We start from the raw sequence: 18,831 nt of genomic DNA, 5'->3' as shown, positions 1-18,831 counted from the left end.
CCCTCACGCGCTCGTGTACCGAACGCCGCTCCCTCACGCACTCGTGTACTGAACACTCCTTCACACACTCGTGTACCGAACGCCGCTCCCTCACGCACTCGTGTACTGAACACTCCTTCACACACTCGTGTACCGAACGCCGCTCCCTCACGCACTCGTGTACTGAACACTCCCTCACACACTCGTGTACTGAACACTCCTTCACACACTCGTGCACTGAACACTCCTTCACACACTCGTGTACTGAACACTCCCTCACACACTCGTGTACTGAACACTCCCTCACACACTCGTGTACTGAACACTCCTTCACACACTCGTGTACTGAACACTCCTTCACACACTCGTGTACTGAACACTCCCTCACACACTCGTGTACCGAACACCGCTCCCTCACACACTCGTGTACTGAACGCTCTGTATGTTCCCGCTCAGGTGCTGCTTCCTGTCAGAAACACACATAACTCCATCAGGCCCAGCACTTTTACACGGTTAGTATTATTCCGGAGCTCTCACACAGCTTACACTGTAAAAGATTGTTCTTCACATTCCCGGTGTGTGGAGTGTTTCTCAGCATTTCACAGCTGGCTCTTTCTCCTCGCTCTCTGGTATCCAGGTTCAGAAGTGGTTTTCTTCACCCCGCCGCCCGGAGCTGCTGTTGTAGGATTCACAGCGACGCAAAGTTAAAAGATCCCTTTTCACTGGCGCAGGAGGATCTGAAAAATCTGTACGAGGATATAAAAAAGGTGTGCTTTCATATTTCAGAGGCAGCTGATGTCATATGTAAAGGAATAAAACACTACTGTCATACTGTTACAGGAAAACAATCAGCGACGTGGTGGTGTGATGAAGCGGCATCACAGTAGATTGTTGATCTAAACTGATCTAATCTTTATGCCATGACAACAAACCAGTGTGTAACTGTGTTCTGATTTAACACGTGTATGTGTGTGTGGGTGTGTGTATGTGTTTGTGATTGTGTGCTCCAGCAGCTACTCGTGTCCAAAGCGGAGCTGAAAGCACTGTGTGATTATTACTTTGACGGGAAGGGAAAAGCTTTTCGGCCCATGATCGTGGTGTTAATGGCTCGAGCCTGCAACATTCACAGCAACAGAGACGGGTGAGTTTTCTTATTCCTCACTGTAGAGTGTGTGTGTGTGTGTATGTGTGTGTGTGTGTGTGTGTTAGGGATGGGCGATATGATGATGTAATATCGATATCGTAATAAATTATTTCGGAGATATCGTAGGTATCGTGATAACTTTCCCGAAAGCAATGATGAATTTATTAAAAGTATTAGAATTTTTTTTAAATGTTACTTTATCTTTGTAGATATTGTGTTTTTTTTAAAATAAAACACTGCTGTTTTTGTTACCAAATCTAAATATCGTGATTGTGTATCGTAAAAATGTCTAAGTATCGTGATATGATATTTTTGTCATATCGCTCACCCCCTAGTGTGTGTGTGTGTGTTTGTGACACACTGATTATTAAACCCACTGACTGGTACAGATCTTTAGCATTAATTAGCTTTACCTCATCATTAGCTACATTATGATAGCTGAGATGCACGGTTCTCACCTTTTCCGTCCTGACACCTGATACTGATTCTGTTATAAAATCAGTCAACATCAGACGTCCTTATATGATCGGCCTTTATCATTTCAGAAGGCTGATCATGTTGTCATATGTTAAAGCCTCAGATGGTCCATGCAGAGAGTCTGATATCTACTGTACACTTTTCTGGCTGCAAGCTTCGGGATCTTGAAGGTTGCGCTCTGATCGGCTCTCCGCACGTTCTTGTGTATTCACGCCACACGCTAGCTTTTAACCCTTTGAACTTTGACACGAGCTTTTTATAGTAACAGTGTGAGAAATGACACGTGACGGATTGCCATACGGTGTCTCACTGCGTCTCAGGGGTCTGCTCCCGGCCCAGCGCTCCATCGCCATGATCTCTGAGATGATCCACACGGCCAGCTTGGTGCACGATGATGTCATCGACGGTGCGGATATGAGACGAGGAAAAAACACTATTAATGAAGTGTGGGGGGAGAGAAAGGTGAGTGTGTTCGGGGGGTTCTCTCTTGTTTTTGTGATAACCTTCTATATGAATGGATGGAATTGATTCAGGTGGATTAATTGTTTGTAGTGAAATCGTGTGTGTGTGTGTGTGTTTACTCGTGTCTGAAGGCCATCCTGGCTGGAGATTTCATTCTCTCTGCAGCGTCCATGGCACTCGCACGCATCGGGAACACCACCGTCGTGTCTGTGCTCTCTCAAGTCATAGAGGATCTGGTAAGAGGTACGACATCATGTGTGTGTGTGTGTGTGTGTGTGTGTGTGTGTGTGTGTGTGTGTGTGTGTGTGAGAAAGAGGATCTCTAAACTTAAACACTAACATTGCTAATTAAAAAAGGCCAGTGAGATTCTAAACGATCTCCATCACAGGTGAATTCATGCAGCTGGGATCCAAAGAAAACGAGAACGAGCGATTCAAACACTACCTCGAGAAAACGTTTAAGAAGACGGCGAGTCTGATAGCGAACAGCTGTAAAGCAGTATGTACGTTCTGTCCTCAGGAATAACACGCTGCAGACAAGGACAACGAGTCCAACACGTCCTCTTTCCTTTTCTTTTCTCCCGAACTGCAGGTTTCCATTCTGGTGAACTCTGACCCCGAGGTGCACGAGATCGCCTATCAGTACGGCCGAAACGTGGGCATCGCCTTCCAGGTAACGTCTCCTGCACTCGCTATCCTGAGCTCAGCATTTTTTATTTCTTTATTTTTGTTCTTGATGTGTAACTGAAACATCACATCACAGCTGACGATTTGATCAAAATCAAGCATCATTCAGACTTTGATGATATTCATACACACTTTTTACACACTAGATATACATAGGAGAGCCCTAGATAGGAGACAGAGTGCATGTACTAAAAGTAAACGCACCCCCGATTAATAAATAACAAACTTTCTTTATGGTGTAGAAGCTCAAAGTGCTGAGGTAGTAAAAACGTAAAAAAAAAAAAAAAAAACGTAATAAAAAGATCAAAGATAAAATAAAAGAGGTGAAAATGACAAAATACAAAATGCCAAAGAGAGTGAAAATTTAAGTTTAAAAGTTACACTGTGAATTGTTTGAATTTTTAAACATATTTTTTTCCTTCTAAGGTCCATGACTATTGATTGAATTTATTGATTTATTCCTTACTGTAGAGAATATATTTTTTTATGCATTTTGTATTTTATTTATTCTTTTCGTTTAAACGTACTTTTTTTTAAATTTATTTTTTTATTATGTCCGTAACACACTGTGACCTGAAGCAGTAGTTATCCAGTCTTAATTCACAGTGTTTTTTTTTTTTTTTTTTTTGTAGTATGGCTGAGTCAGCGTACATGAACTTTTATGATCAAATAAATAGCTAGTGTCTTAGCTCATGATTCACTTCATAATGCTCCACATTACACATAAGCTAAAGTCTTGTGACTTTTAAAGCATCGTAATCGTACACATGAGATGTCTCACCTCCTGAGGCGTGTTCTGCTTCAGGAAACCACCGTACACATCTACATTTTAGTGCTATCCGTATATGTCGGAGAAAACCAGAGTAAATAATCGTACAGGGCGAAGAAGAAGGACCAGTGTGGGGACTTCATGAATATATGTGTGTGTGGCGTAGTAAAACTGAGGAATAAAGCAATAACTGGAGAAATGTAAGACAGGTAGAAGTGAAATGAGGTGAGAAATAAAAGAATAACAATCCTACACTTGTGTATCATCTAGTTAATACACACACAGTTGTCAGGTGTAAAATTACCATATAAGTAACTTCTGTAGGTGTATGATTACTGATAGTAGCCCAAAAACACTGGTGTCAGCAGCACACACACACACACACACATTATCATTTCAGTGTCACTGCTGTACTGAGATTAAGCCATCATGATGGTGACTTTATTTCCTGTAGCTGGTGGATGATGTGCTGGACTTCACCTCGTGCGCTAATCAGCTGGGGAAGCCGTCAGCCGCAGACCTCCGGCTGGGTTTGGCCACCGGACCTGTACTGTTCGCCTGCCAACAGGTGCCTCGCCTCGCCTCGCCTCGCCTCGCCTCAGCCCTGATTCAGTCCTGCTCTTCTACACTGGACTCATCTTTCACTATTTCTACACACAGCTCCATCCTGAAACACACTAAATGCATTTATACTGAAATATTTCTGGTGGGTTTAGTGATTCTGGAGCTGATTTGTTTGAGTTGGTGCTGTGTTATCGTTATTCCTGTGACAGTGTAGCGGTTGTCTGTTGCGCTGATGTCACAGAATGACACTGTTATTGCTAGTGCAGTTTCAGTGGTGTTTACTTTAAAAAAAAAAAAAAAAAACAATAGCTTCTTTTCTCACTCATCATTTTGCAGAGCTGTTCATCCTCATATTAGTGAGAAATCCACTGTAGAAGTATTGAAACATTGGTGCAAACGCTGGAGTCCCAGAATGCAATGCAATTTCATTCTAAAATAAATCTTGGACGCACGTCTGCTATTAAAAACTGATATGCAAGTGGCTCAGGGTGGATTTCTCCTCAAAGTAATAACTTGCATTTTCTCTACAGACCTGTGACAGGTCAAAGTTGAAATATTTTAAGACTGTGATGTGATCAGACTGTTAAGGAACTGAAAACCAACTCTCTCTCGCTCACAGTTTCCGGAGCTCCACTCTATGATTATGAGACGTTTTGGTTCAGATGGAGATGTCGATCGGGCCTGGAGATACGTCCTGGAGGTGAGTGAGAGAGAGAGAGAGAGAGAGAGAGAGAGGAACACCACAACGAGCTGATCTCTGAAAGCAGCCATTAGATCTTCACTTTCACATCATCTCAGATTTCACATCATTCTGCAGTCCTGCCTTTAGCTCAGTGCCGTCATCTCGCACTCTATCTCATTGTGTGTGTGTGTGTATCATCAAACCACTTGTAAGGAGAGAGAGAGAAAGAGCGAGAAAGAAAGCAAGTGAGAGAGAAAGAGAGAAAGAGAGAGAGAGAGAGAGCACTCATATTACTATTTATCAGCAATAATTATAATTCACTCCTTTATTTCTTTCTTGGCTTCTGTCACTTTCTCTTCTCCTTTCCTCTCCTCACCGTGATTTCTTTCTTTCCCTTTCTCACTTCCTCACAGATGTTTCCTCTTTTCAGGAAAAAAAAAAATGGTTGGTGTGATAAAGCAACGTTACTGTTACCCCTCTGAAGTTGATTCTTTTCCAATAACAGCATGTCTTGAAGTGTTTTATTCCTCATACACAAGAGTTTTTCTCTCTCTTGAACTTTCTGCCTCTTACAAAGCTCTGACACTGGAGACTCCTTCCATAAGTGTTATTATACCATGGTCTGTCTGAATACTCAATTCTGATTGGCTGGAAGGTGTGCGTTCAGTGCACAGGTAATTCCAGTCAGTTTAATCGCCGTTCTAAATTAATGCGCTGGCAATAAACAGTTGTAACCATAGCAACATACAGTTACAGTTACATACAGTAGTTAAACTCACAGCTTCATTATTAGAAGAGACGCAGCACAGACACGCACAATCTCTCTCTAATAACTATTTATTATAATTCATTCAACTAAATGTAATCTTATCACATTACTTTATCTTGAAATGATGAAAATTAACTTATTTTTATCCTTTCATTGAAATTTTGCACTGCAAACATCAATAATAGCTTTAACTTGTCAATGCTGGCACGTGACCGTGGTATAAGTGGGATAATCCACGGCGGTGTGCGTTACACGATTTTAATCCTCTTCGCATCGGGTGGTTCTTTGCCTCCACGTAATGCATTAAAATCATGTAATGCACACCTAGCTGTGGTTTATCCTTTATATAAACGTCTCCTTACCGAAAACTTCACCGTATCAATAATTACGTATGTTTTTTCCAACACGTATTTATTCATTTGTTTAATGCAGAGCATCTGGCATAGAAGTTGTTACTATAGAAACGATAACGTATTAGAACAGGGATGTTAATATAAACCTGCGAGTTGCAGTTGCACTACTGTTATAGAAAATTAATCAACACCTTCTGACCAATCAGAATCCAGAACTCAGCAATACTGCACTGTGGTATAATATTAGTATTATATTACATATTAATTAGGATGTTTAATCATTTTGTCCCTGTGTGTGTGTGTGTGTGTGTGTTTGCTTCTCCTCAGAGTGATGGCGTGGAGCAGACGAGCTTCCTCGCCCAGCGTTACTGCCACGAGGCCACGCGTCAGATCAGCCGTCTGCAGCCGTCCCCCGAGCGAGACGCTCTAATCCGCCTCACCGAGCTCGTCCTTAACCGGGACAAATGAACCCGGAACCTCCAGAGCTTCACTTCAGGCAGCTACACACTCAGATAACACACACACTTACAGCAGGGCGTCTCGTCTCGTCTCGTCTCGTCTCACTCCTCTCAGACACCCACAGCACTGCTCTGTTGAATGTTAAAGCTCGTGTACTTCGTGGCTGTCTGGGACTGGAATAGACACCTGCACCTTAAAAGCTCACCCAAGCATGCTAACTAAAAAGAGATTAGCATTACGGAGATAAACATGTTCACCGGTTCATGCTAGCCTTCATGCAGTGTTTAGCATTTTTGGGTGAAGAATATATTCCTTTTGAGGAGGTTTTCAAAAAGAGAGAAATAATATTTACATTGTCACTGTACTGTATGTGTCCTCTTCTGCAGAAGCAGGGCATTATGGGATAGGAGGACGTCAGGAGGCTTTACCGTTAACTTACGTGACTGAAAGCGAATCTTACAGACGCCTCTGGAAAGTCCGTCCATCCCACAAAGGCCAAATCATGACGTGTGTAACCGGTCGATGTATGATGCTGTTATTTATGAAATTTTACATCACGATCTTTAATAACAGACAAGGCCTTAAATCCACGACGACTCTGTGATATTAAACAAGATATTTTTTAAGTTAAACATCCTGTCTGTGCTTGTTTATTTCTCCTCCAAATCATACTGAATATTTTTTTATTTTCTGTAAAAGACAACATTTTATTATAAAAGACTGTACATTTTAATTTGGAACAGTTATAAATACAGATTGTGGGCAGATGTTGAGAAATCAGCTGGAGCACTTTCACTATTTCCACCTCTACATGAGCCGTACTGTCCCCAAGTACCCGAGCTTAAATGAGTTCTTCTTGCCCAGGTATCATGGGAGAGGATTTACATTACATTACATTAATGGAGCTTAATTTATGCTACGTAGAGTGATTGGAAACACACACTCGATCAGGATTGAGGAAAGATTTGCATTGTTTCATAACAACAAAAGTCGCACGAGCAGCTCACGGGACGAAGAAAGGCCATGTTCATTAACACTGGATGTGTTGGGTTGCTGATACGACTCATTTACTGTGTTTATTCCTCTTCAGTAAGTGCTTTATTCTGGAAAGCACTTGCTTATATTTTAGGAAACAGAACCAAGTGCAGTCATTAGAAAATACCTTGGATGGGTACAAGCAAAAATTGGGATTTATTTAAAAATAAATTTTAAAAAAATAAAAAATTTGGGCAGTCGTGGCCTAATGGATAGAGAGTCGGACTTGCAACCCGAAGGTGAACCTGAAGGTTGTGGGTTCGAGCGTCAGGTCCGGCAGGGATTGTAGGTGGGGGGAGTGAATGACCAGCGCTCTCTCCCACCCTCAATACCGCGAGTGATATTGAGGTGAGACCCTTGAGCAAGGCACCGAACCCCCAACTGCTCCCCGGGCGCCGCAGCAAAAAAGGCTGCCCACTGCTCCGGGCGTGTGTTCACGGTGTGTGTGTGTTCGCACTTGGATGGGTTAAATGCAGAGCACAAATTCCTAGTATGGGTCACCACACTTGGCCACAAGTCACTTCACTTCATTTCAAAAATAATAATAAAATAATCCTCTAGTCCTGGGTTTAGATTTGTAAAGAGTCGAGCCGCAACATTCTGTGGAAAACCGTGAATAGTGACACAGTGACATTAATGACAAAAGCTGGTGAATTTAATGGACATTTACAAAATTTATTGTCAATTTTCCATGGCTTTAATTATGATACCGAACCAGTTCACAAATCTGATTTTGTTCATTAATCTGTGCAGGGAGGTAATGAGTTGTAAATCAGTCGAACCGATATGGCAGTTATTTCTGGCTGATTAATGGCAGATATGGATTGTATACTGATTAACATACTTATCATAACTTTAAAGTCTACAGTGTAAGCAATCTACAGATCCGTTTGTGTGCATCATTGAAAATACGTACAGAGAAATTGACTGTTCTGGCTTTAAAAATGCAGAAAAAAAATCTTCATTGGAAAAATAAAATAAAATGATCGGGATCAGAGGGATAAATTGTATAATACTTAAGTATTAAAATAAAATGTAAAATGTCCATTAATACCTTCAAGTATCAGGACCCAAAAAAAAAAAAAAAAAAAAAAGTGGAATTAAATCTCGACGTTACTATAGGTATAAAAGTCGTAGGCATGCTTCATGTCAGGACTTAAATCACATTTCAGACTTACTGCCTTAAAACAGTGTTATCAATAATGTATAGGTTTTTTTTTTTTTTAAACTTTATCTTGTATATTTGTTTTATATTCATCATAAACAGTTTGGACTGGATTAAAATTTTTAAATCGAAGACTTTTGGCATTGAGATGTGATCAACATTCACTGAAAAAATACTAAAAACACCCGGCTCGTTGTATTTACACAGATCACGCCGTCTCTCTGATCCCCACCTCAGCACATCCTCATACACTCCTATACTATCTATACTGTCTATACTGTTTGGATGCGTCTTATAGAGCTACTCCCGGCCGCGTCAGTCAGCGTAGTGCATGATGGGTTCGACGTAGTTGCCGGGGAAGAGGCCGGTGACGCCGTTAGACACACCCTCGAACCAGCCGTCGTCATTCTTCTTGATGATGTAGATGATGGCGCCTTCCATGAAGGTCAGCTCATCGTCTTTGTCCTTGGTGTAGTCGTAGATGGCCACCACTGAAGATGAGGAAAACGATGGAGCGGAGGTTAAACACGAACACAGACACCACAGAAAAGTACAAAAGTCTAGAGTCTCACCTTTCTCAATGTAGTTTTTAGGGGCCCATTGAGGGTCTCCATCAGCATACGGGTCACTGTACTGCACCACGGCTGCCTCCTCATCCTCATAGTCCACAGGAGGTGGAGGTGGAGGGGGCGGAGCCTCGTCGAACATGGGCATGTCGTCAGGTGGCGGAGGAGGGGGCGGAGTCGGGGTGTCGGCGACTGAGAGCCAAAAACGAGATGTTAGTCATGTTTATAACCGTGGAAACACGGATGAGCTGGGCATGCAATCCAACTCTCTCTCTCTCTCTCTCTCACACACACACACACACACACACACACACACGGGCAGCATGCGAGTGTTAATGTCAGATTCTGGTTAGACGACGTGTCGTACAATCACATGCAAGACGGCGAGATCTGTGTCCTGATTGGTCAGCATGTTGAACAAAGGTTCGAGCTGAATTAAAACCATGCAACAAATTAGAACAGATGATAATGATTCATTAATGATTCACTCATAATTTCAACTGATTCAGTTACAACTGGGAGAATAATAAGAAATGAATAAAGAGAAAGGAGGAGAAAAAAAAATAACGATGGTAAAAAAAAATAAAGAGGTAGACTAATGCAAATGTAGACTTCGGGAGCAGAAAAAATGAAGCACAAAGCTGTTCAGACCTGTATGATAAATCATTTAAATTCCTTCAAATAATTTTCATTTTTAAAAACTGCTACATGTGCATATTTGTGCTTACTACAGAGTAGAAGTGCGTTCCTATTTTAAAATCTTATCCTTGCTGTCCTCTCTTTCTTTTGTTCTGTAACTGGACACTTGTGTGATGTTACACACTTGACTACGGCATTTAAGAAGAAAAAAGTACTGAAAGTACAGTACTGAAATGAGGTAGTATATCTTATATGAGTTTCCTTTTAAGGGAAAAAAAGGGTGTGGTCAATCAGCTGGAGTCCAATTCCCAGACCGGAAAAACATAAACCTGACTAAAACGAAGAAACTAGCGAGATCCACTGCAGTGTGAATGCAAAGTGTCTTAGGAAATGGTAGAAGTGTATAATTATTATAATCCTGAATCACTTTTAAATATTACACACTGCATCTTTAACTACACTGCTCTCCTTTTATTCAGTAAGAAACGTGATCTTTCTTTCACAGTGTACTGCTTTATGGATGTAATTAACAGAACCTCCATTAGGAGGCAGCAGAAACAAACACACTGCTCTCAGAGCACCTTCTGACCAATCAGAGTCGAGAATTCAACAGCACCCTGGCATAATCATAAAATAAACAAGGAGTGACTGTTTTAACACACTGTAAGGGTTCCCTGGGTGCCAGAACTTTTCGATCCCCCCTTTCTGTAGATTAGCAGTTCATTAAACAGATTATGACTAGCCCAGATTTACAGTTTTTTAACAGACAAACCTTTAAAAATAAACAATGTACGCTTTTAAATGCAGCCTGTAAATCATCTTCAATCTCACACAGAAGATTACAGACATAGCCGTGTGACAGTTTTATATCAAGCCATATATTTGATCCTTCTGTTCACCTGTTGTTGGAGGTAAAAACAGGAACATGCATAATGATCAAAGTCAGATCATACAGACTGAGAGGAGAGGAAAGGAGAGAAGGATGAGAGGCTTCAGAGAAATGAAGCTTAAAGAGACGTCATGCAACATGCAGCTATTCTATGAACTCTTCACATCAACAATCTAATTTACACATTTTCCCCCGTCGCCTCAAAAGTAGTCCATGATTGATGCCTGAGGTTCATCTCTTCAGTTTTGCACTGGAGCTACTTGTAGCTAACAGGAACTGGACGTCCAGAGCTAGCAGTTTTCAATACCAATACTTGTAAAAAATGTTCGCAAACCAACATCTGATACCAGGTGATACAATCGGACGTAAGCCTGGTGTACGTTATCATGCTTACATACAGACGACACGTAACGACAGCGATCTGGATGTATTTCACGATTGATGCTCAATGCAAAGCAGACTGCAAACTGTGCTCTGTGAAGTTATCAAGAGGAGGAGCAACAGCATCTTCCTATAATACAAGTAAACCATCTTAAAGCGTTTATACAGTATCTTTAATATCAGAGAGCGTGAAGACGTCTGACCTGAGCGCAAAGAGCAGTATCGGAGAGATACACGAGAGAGAGAGAGAGAGAGAGAGAGAGAGAGAGAGCGAGCGAGCAGTTCAGTTCTGCGAGCACTGAGACACGCCACTTCCTTTACACTCTGCTCCTGAGTCAAGATTACTACCAAGTACATTATTCATTTCTGTAATGAAAAGCTCCAAAAATCACACTCAGTCAGGGAGAAAAAAAAAAAGTACTGATGCATCCCTAATCTAAATCACACACTTGGTCGTCTTAAACAGCTTGTTCGAGGTTTTTAGAGGCTCAGAAAGATGCGTTCATGAAACGCATTTTTGCTTATTCTTAAAAATAAGCAAAAAGAACATCACAGAGCTCAAAACATTCATAGCTCCATCTTGAAGCCCCAACACTTTCTTCTCCACCGGTCAGCGTCAGACACAGGTAGGGGGCGTGGCCTAAAGTCTGAAGTTGTATAGTAGAAGTGATAATGATGTAAGTATTGGACGTAATGCCAAATGATCACTATATCATCACTACATTTGGGGTTTTTGGTGGGGGAAAGTGTGCATGTTTTATTTCCAGCGGACCTATTTCTATCCACATGCTTCGGAGACATGCCAAACACACACCCCAACATACACACACCCCAACACACACACAGCACTGGGGGTGTTCAGCACTTACTGTTTTCCTGCACCCGGGCCACAAAGCCGGTGAGGGGAATCTGTGGAATGAGCTGAGGCATGGGGGGAGGAGGGGGAGCAACAGACACTGTATACACACACACAGACACACACAGACACACACAGACACACACAGACACACACAGACACACACACATTCACAGAAAAAAAGAGGAGGAGGGCAGGAAATAACAGGAAGAGTGTGTATTAGGCCAGATGAGAGAAATGACTGAAGGAAAACCCTCAGTGCAGGCGTGTTGATCCACGATGAAGGACTTCAGCCACATTTATAAGTGGATTAATACATCAAAGTGTTAAAAAAGTAAAATTCCAGTTAATTAAAATACAAACAGCACAAGATGAAATAAATAATCTCATAAATACATAATGAAACGAAACGACAGATCATTCTGAAATATTATTTCATCATTCTTATTTTCATCAAAGAGTTTTACTGGGCTTCATTTTTATTACTATTTTTCCCCTCCAAATGTATTTTTTTTAAGTCAGTTTTTATTTCATCACAGCAATTATTCCGAGTGACACATTAATGTATTAACGTCACGTTTCAGGTGAGTGCCTTAAAAATAAAGGAGCTAGAAAATGTTCCAGAAGAAACACGGTATGGTTTCCTAAAGAACCTTGTGACTGATGGATCTTTAACTATTTTTGTTTAGACCAGTAAATAATAAATTTCATCATAAAGGTTCCCGTGATGTGGAAGGATCACTGTGGTCGAAATGGTTATTGAATTTATTGAGGCAAAAATAAAACTGGTAAAGAATAGTGACCTGACAGCTTCTCTAGTTCCATCGTTCTGAATGTGGGGTCTGAATTTTCAATAATAAAATATAAAGAATATATAATTTTGAGAAAAATGAGTGGAAAGTTCATTTTAATTAAAAATTTAATTAAAAAAATTATACTGCTTTAATAAATAGCCAGAATATTTCTGTACAAATTTAAATAATGAGCCAAATATTTAAATATCTATGCTGTGGATTTTATTTTACAAAAAAGTTGCAAAAAAAAAAAAAAAGTAAAATAAAAATTGCAAACCCCTGATCTAGAAACCAAACAGTTTTTTTTCCTCAAGTACCTTTTCTGACATTTTTATTCTTAAGAGTGACCTGTTATTTATCATCATTAATTATTTATTATATTATTTATTATATATGATCTTGACATTTTTCCAGACAGACGAGGCAATTTTCAAGTACGGCTGATTGTATGCTAGCTAACGCACAGCTATTTTTTTTATATTTATCTTCCTCATACGTGGAACTCCTTATGAAACACGGCTTAGTGAACGATCTTGTGTTTTACTGGTTGATGTACATTTTAGATGGAATGCTGGAGTGAAGTCTCACTTCCCTGATGTGTGTCTCAGTTCTCTGAAAAATGTCTCTAATCTATTCCCAGTGTGATGACTGAGAGCGCAGAACTCTACGCTCACACGCCTGCTAGTCATTTATCTTTTCCAAACTATTTATGGTTCTGTTCATTAAACCATGTAGTAATAACCCGTTTGAATGATAATCTCTGCTTTTCCTGAACAAGCCCAGCGCTCGTATTCTTACTTCTCTTCATTTCTATGTGAAATGGTGGATTTTTTTTTTAAATCAGTGAATGAAACTGGGAGTAAATGGCTCCTACACCATCATTAACATGGGAGTTTAACAGATTAGCGCAGATGAGGACAGAGAGCGAGACCGACACTAGCTGTTCTCTTAAAGATGACATTCCACAGCTGGCATAACACGCAACTTAAAATATCCATCTTGACACTCACATAGCGCTTTTCCACCAGAAAACACAGATCGTCTCGGCTAATTACCCACGATCCCTGATTCTGTCGCATTTCCACCACCATGTGAGTCGTACAGTACCCGAGTACCCATGCTGAACTCCGTTCTTCTTGCTCAGGTACCATGTGAGCCAAGAACAAGTGGGAGGAGCTAAACATACTATAGACCACTGATTGGTTAACATAATTGTCCTGATGGTATTTATTTATTTTATTTTTTATACATTTCTTCCTCCATGTAAAATTCTCTAAATCTCCATTTTCTAATCAGGTTGAACTTCCTGTTCACTTTGTTTGCGCCCTACGCAGGATACAACATGAATGAAGCTGTACACTCTACCTAGTGCCCTACATACGGAGTGTGCTTTTCATTGTATTATAAGAACTTCTTAAAACCTTTTTTTTTTTCTTCTTAAGAACCTTTTTCTTTACGGAAGACTAAAGTATTGGCACCCTGTGTTTGTGTTTGTGTTTTGGGTGTGTGCTGCTCTTAGGTGCAAATCTGATCATTTGTTTGTTCACTGATGATTAACTCAATGTGACTTGTTCTCAATAATTATGAGAGAGAAACAGCAGCAGAACATATTTTAACATCAAATGGGATACGCCTATTACCCTATTTTTAAAATGTATTTATTTAATTTTTACCATTTATTAATACCATTACTCACCCCTCGATTAGGCATGAGAGATACGACAAAAAATTATATCACGATTCTCAAAGGCATTTCTATGATACATGAGAAATCACGATATGTAGGAACAGCCAGCACTACAGTAGTATTAAAAATAGTAAAAATATTTAAAAAAAAAAAAAAAAAAAAACTTTTAAAATTTCAATTGTGTCTACAAAAATAAATGTTCATTACTTTTATATTTAAAAAAAAAAAAATATTTAACATGTAAAAGGAGAATACATGAATTCAACATGAATTGAATTAGCTGCTTCCAGTCACTTGGTAAATTCTTTAATTTAAAAAAAAAAAAAAAAAATTATAAACGATATCACGATGTGTCCGAAAAGGATATTGTGACATAGTGTCATGATATTGATATAATATCGTCATATCGCCCAGCTCTATAACCTCTAGAGAAACTCCTACTACTTAAACCATCTTAAATCATGTGATGGGGAAAACGATGTACACTTGGCCATGATGCAAACAGTCCTGGGTCCGGATCTGTTTCCTGCACTGTTAGGTGGAAAAGAGCTTCTAGATGCTGCTAGATTGTCTTTCTAAAGTGTACAACTTGCCCAGGAGCAAGCTCAACAGTTCAGCAAGTTCCTGAAGGAAAGCAAGCAATAACCTGATAGTCAATCTTCATTTTTAAAGCAATATTTTTAAATGTGAATTGGATTCCAATTTGGGTGATTAAATCTGACTCGACAAATCTGCAGTGAGAAACCGCAGCGCTGGATTTCCTGCAGGTGACTGCAGAGTCGATGGGGAAAAAAAATATCAGCAAAGATGGAAAAAAGGCTGAAACTGCACTTCTGCACCGGAGGAGTTCAACACAGGATTAATGAACGTCAAAAATATGCGAGCACTGCACTATGTGAAAGGTGAAATCAGAGGAAAGACTCGCTTCCTAATACCGAATAAATTCGTCACGAACGTGTGTGCAAATTGCTAAGTGAGCAACTTGAATATTTCTCATCAGATTTAGGTCCACCTTTTCACGTTGCTCCGCATAGTGGGTCTGCTCTCCAAGTTTAGGTGGTGTATTCGAACACAATAATTGTACACCTACAAAGTGAACTGCAGTGGCATAAGTGCATAAGTATTCACTCCCCCCTTAACCTTTCCCGCATTTTATAGTGTTACAACCTGGAACTGAAATGGCCTTCATTGGGTTTATGTGTCATGAATCTGCACAAAATAATTTCAAATGATTACATAAGTATTCGGTCATGTTGCTGTGAAACCACTACATTAGTTCTGGAGCAACAAGTTGTTATCAGAAATCACATAAATAGTTGAATTGAACTTTCTGGCCTTGGCATTAAGCGCTATGTTTGCCAGAAACCCAGAACTGCTCATCACCCTCACAGTGAAGCATGGTTGTGGTAGCATCTTGTTAAAAGTTACTGTAAGGTTCTTGGCTGCTTCTCTGACTAATCTCCTCTTTTTACTCGGCCACTGACGTTTGGTGGACAGCCTCCTCTAGGCAGAGTTACGGTTGTACCATATTCTTTCATTTTTTTTAAATAACAGATTTTGGAAGTAGTGGAAGTTTGCAGACTTCTTTTTATAATCAATAAAGAAAACCCTGATTGATGCTTTTCCAAAACTTTGTCCTGAACTTGTTTTGTTTTGCTAGCTCCTTGGTCTCATATTCTTATATTTCTTTCTTACATTCTTAAACATTTATATTGAAATGACACTTTAACTGCACACAACTTAATTCAACAAATCATGTGACTTCTGATGGCAACAAGCTGCTCCAGAACTATATCTCCAACTGCAAACTTTTTAAAAACAATTTTCCAAACTATATTAATTTTCCTCCCACTTCAATATTGTGGTCTAGTTTGTGTAGATTCATGACATATTATCCTAATTAAGCTCATTTCAGTTCCAGGTTGTAACACTACAGAATGAGGAAAAGGTAATGGGGAGTGAATACTTATGCAAGGGTAGGTGGAACTAATAAATTGACCCTCAGTGTTATAGTACATGTACGTTACTTATTGTACGTGTCTTACTTGAGTTGTGTGTAAAGGCGGCCGGAGCAGCACCGTTGACGTTAGTGTGCTGCAGAGGGAGCTGAGAGGAGAGAGACGGCGCGCGCCTGTACGTCCCCGTGGCTGAAACCGTGGACATGGACGACGTGGTGGAGTTGTGGCGGGACATCTGTCGCGATATCGTGCCAAACTGAGAGACGGGGGCTGGACCGAGCCCTGGGCGAGAGATCACCATGGCCATCACCCAGAGAGAGAGAGAGAGAGAGAGAGAGAGAGAGAGAGAGAGAGAGAGAGAGAAACCCAGAAAACGAAAATCAGTTACACCCTTAAAACCAAAAGAAGGATATTAATTTCTCTGAATGTTATATGAATGGATTCATTTAAGGCCCCATGAACAAAGTAAAAGGGGAAGAAAATGATCTATAAGGAAAAGCACAGCAGGAAAATGTTATACTGTTATACAAAAGATTATAAAGACCCAAACTGAGAAATAAAAAAGCAGAATCAACCCTGATATTTCACTTTAAAAATCTAAATTTAAAAATTCAAATTAAAAAAAAAAAAAATCCTGAATGTAGTCATTAGATCAGATAATGAGGTGATTAAAGTGACAGATTAAAGAATGCAGCACTGACATGGCTCTTTCCATCTAATCTCGCTTATTCAACATTAACCTTTACTCAGCTTTAGCTACATTAGCATTTGTTTGACAAATAAACAGGAAAGAGATGAAGAGAGGAAGTAGTTAGGCTCCGGTCCAGGTTTTAAACTTTGGCCTGGCCCGAGGCTTCTCCTGGAATTACACGGCTTATGAGAGACTGAGTCACAAGGGCGTGTCACCACACACACACACTCACTCACACACATTCACACACATTCACACACACACATTCACACATACTCACTCACTCACTCACACATTCACACATACTCACACACTCACTCACTCACTCACTCACTCACACACATTCACACATACTCACACACTCACTCACACACACTCACTCACACACAGCTCAGTGTGAAACCAAACACACCCTACTGGAAAACACACATTGTTCAGCTGTGCTGAAGGAAACTCGATCCGGGCGACAGAGAGCGATAGAAGACTGTGTAATTTAAAAATAATCACGGTGTCCTGATGACACACTGGCTACATGAAAACATATCCTAATGATCCTGAAACAAGCTGACTAATAGCTCATGTGTACTTAAAAACTTTCACAAACACCTGAAAGTAGAACAGAGTCACACAGATTGAAACCAAGTAAAAATGAAATTGATCGAATTAAATACGGTGGATATTATATAATTAATAATCCAATAAACAGTAGAAATATTACGATGCAAATCTTTAAATTTAATTACTTAATAAATTAATTATTAAAAGTGGAAACTTTGTGTGCAAAAGTCCAGATTACACATTTAAAAATAGTTCAAAATTAATATTAATAGCAACATTAATAATTATTAGCTAATTTTATGTGTATGGTTAAGGCACTACAGGTTAATAGGGGGATCAAAAAAATTAAAAAATATATTTCTGTATTTTAAGTTTTTTTTTAAAACTTAACAGTGATTTATGCTAACAAGGCTTTATCTAATTAAATATTTACTTAAACTTAAGAAAACCAAAAAATCCAGTCTATAGATGATTAAAATATTCATTTCATATCAAAAGAATTCAAATGTTTATTTCAGTGTGAAGACACTCTCAGTGGCAAGACTTTAAATCTAACTTACACCCAATGACCATCAATATTTTGAGAAATTCCTCTGTAATATCCTTTTAATTGCTGATAGGAATGAAGATGCATTATTTCATAAATGCAGCTCATCAAGGCGAGATTTATGGTTCTGATTATAGGAAAAAATAATTTTGTGGAAAAATTATAGTATTTCTAGTATCTAGTAGTATTTCTACACTACTAAGTGTGGTTCTTAAAGGAAAGTGACGTCTATAGTATATCATAATGATACATAAATTAACATAAATGATACACAAATTAATATCAGGAAACAAGCCTTTCAGGGATCTATAACATACCATGATTGGGAAGTGGGCGGAGCTTAAAGTTGCTAAGTATCAGATAATGTGGTTTTCACAAGTGTACAAAAACACTGAAAAAAATTATTATTATTACAGTTTAAGTAAAAATAGAATGACGTGACCAAGATCGTCATTTTGACCTGTGGTATGTTGCCTTAATAAGGACACTTGGAGGACATGCTGCTAACACAGACATCATTTAAGACTTATTACACACACAAGTGAGCCGATTGAACTCACATTTCGTTGCCTGGAAACCTAACTGGCTAAAAAGTGGTCGCTATGTAACGTAGTAATGTAGTAAAGCACAGTGACGTAGTTAGCTAATTAGGTGCTTTAATACAGAATTCACATTGCACATGAAAGATATTATTCGAGACTGATTAGCGTCTTTATTTTCT

The 18,831-nt window shown here is 39.5% G+C and overlaps 2 protein-coding genes across 11 annotated transcripts in view; one reads left to right on the top strand and one right to left on the bottom strand.

Annotated features, from left to right (window-relative positions):
- pdss1 (prenyl (decaprenyl) diphosphate synthase, subunit 1) overlaps positions 1-6,976 on the top strand; it is an 8,864-nt gene extending 1,888 nt beyond the window's left edge. The window contains exons 2-11 of one of the 2 annotated variants that reach the window (XM_053234813.1): positions 436-491; positions 617-746; positions 993-1,120; positions 1,921-2,062; positions 2,194-2,305; positions 2,451-2,560; positions 2,654-2,734; positions 3,972-4,085; positions 4,701-4,781; positions 6,213-6,976. In XM_053234813.1, coding sequence (XP_053090788.1) covers positions 436-491; positions 617-746; positions 993-1,120; positions 1,921-2,062; positions 2,194-2,305; positions 2,451-2,560; positions 2,654-2,734; positions 3,972-4,085; positions 4,701-4,781; positions 6,213-6,353 — 1,095 coding nt within the window. In that variant the 3' untranslated portion in view covers positions 6,354-6,976. Of the gene's footprint in view, positions 1-435; positions 492-616; positions 747-989; positions 1,121-1,920; positions 2,063-2,193; positions 2,306-2,450; positions 2,561-2,653; positions 2,735-3,971; positions 4,086-4,700; positions 4,782-6,212 lie in introns of both variants that reach the window. The other variant, XM_053234807.1, reaches the window with a different exon arrangement.
- Positions 6,977-8,033: 1,057 nt separating this feature from the next.
- The window catches only part of abi1a (abl-interactor 1a), a 64,123-nt gene continuing 53,325 nt past the window's right edge, over positions 8,034-18,831 (bottom strand). For 4 of the 9 annotated variants that reach the window (XM_026944796.3, XM_026944798.3, XM_026944797.3 and 1 more), the window contains 4 exons: positions 16,402-16,596; positions 11,889-11,975; positions 9,117-9,302; positions 8,034-9,035 (listed from right to left, as the gene is read on the bottom strand). In XM_026944796.3, the coding sequence (XP_026800597.3) occupies positions 8,860-9,035; positions 9,117-9,302; positions 11,889-11,975; positions 16,402-16,596 (644 nt within the window). In that variant the 3' untranslated portion in view covers positions 8,034-8,859. The remainder of the gene's footprint in view (positions 9,036-9,116; positions 9,303-11,888; positions 11,976-16,401; positions 16,597-18,831) is intronic. The other 5 variants (XM_026944800.3, XM_026944801.3, XM_026944802.3 and 2 more) reach the window with 3 other exon arrangements.

This window comes from Pangasianodon hypophthalmus, chromosome 1 (genome assembly GCF_027358585.1).
Source record: "Pangasianodon hypophthalmus isolate fPanHyp1 chromosome 1, fPanHyp1.pri, whole genome shotgun sequence".
NCBI lineage: Eukaryota > Metazoa > Chordata > Actinopteri > Siluriformes > Pangasiidae > Pangasianodon > Pangasianodon hypophthalmus.
Note: the sequence above shows the minus strand (reverse complement) of the source record. Positions and strands in the feature narration are given on the sequence as shown.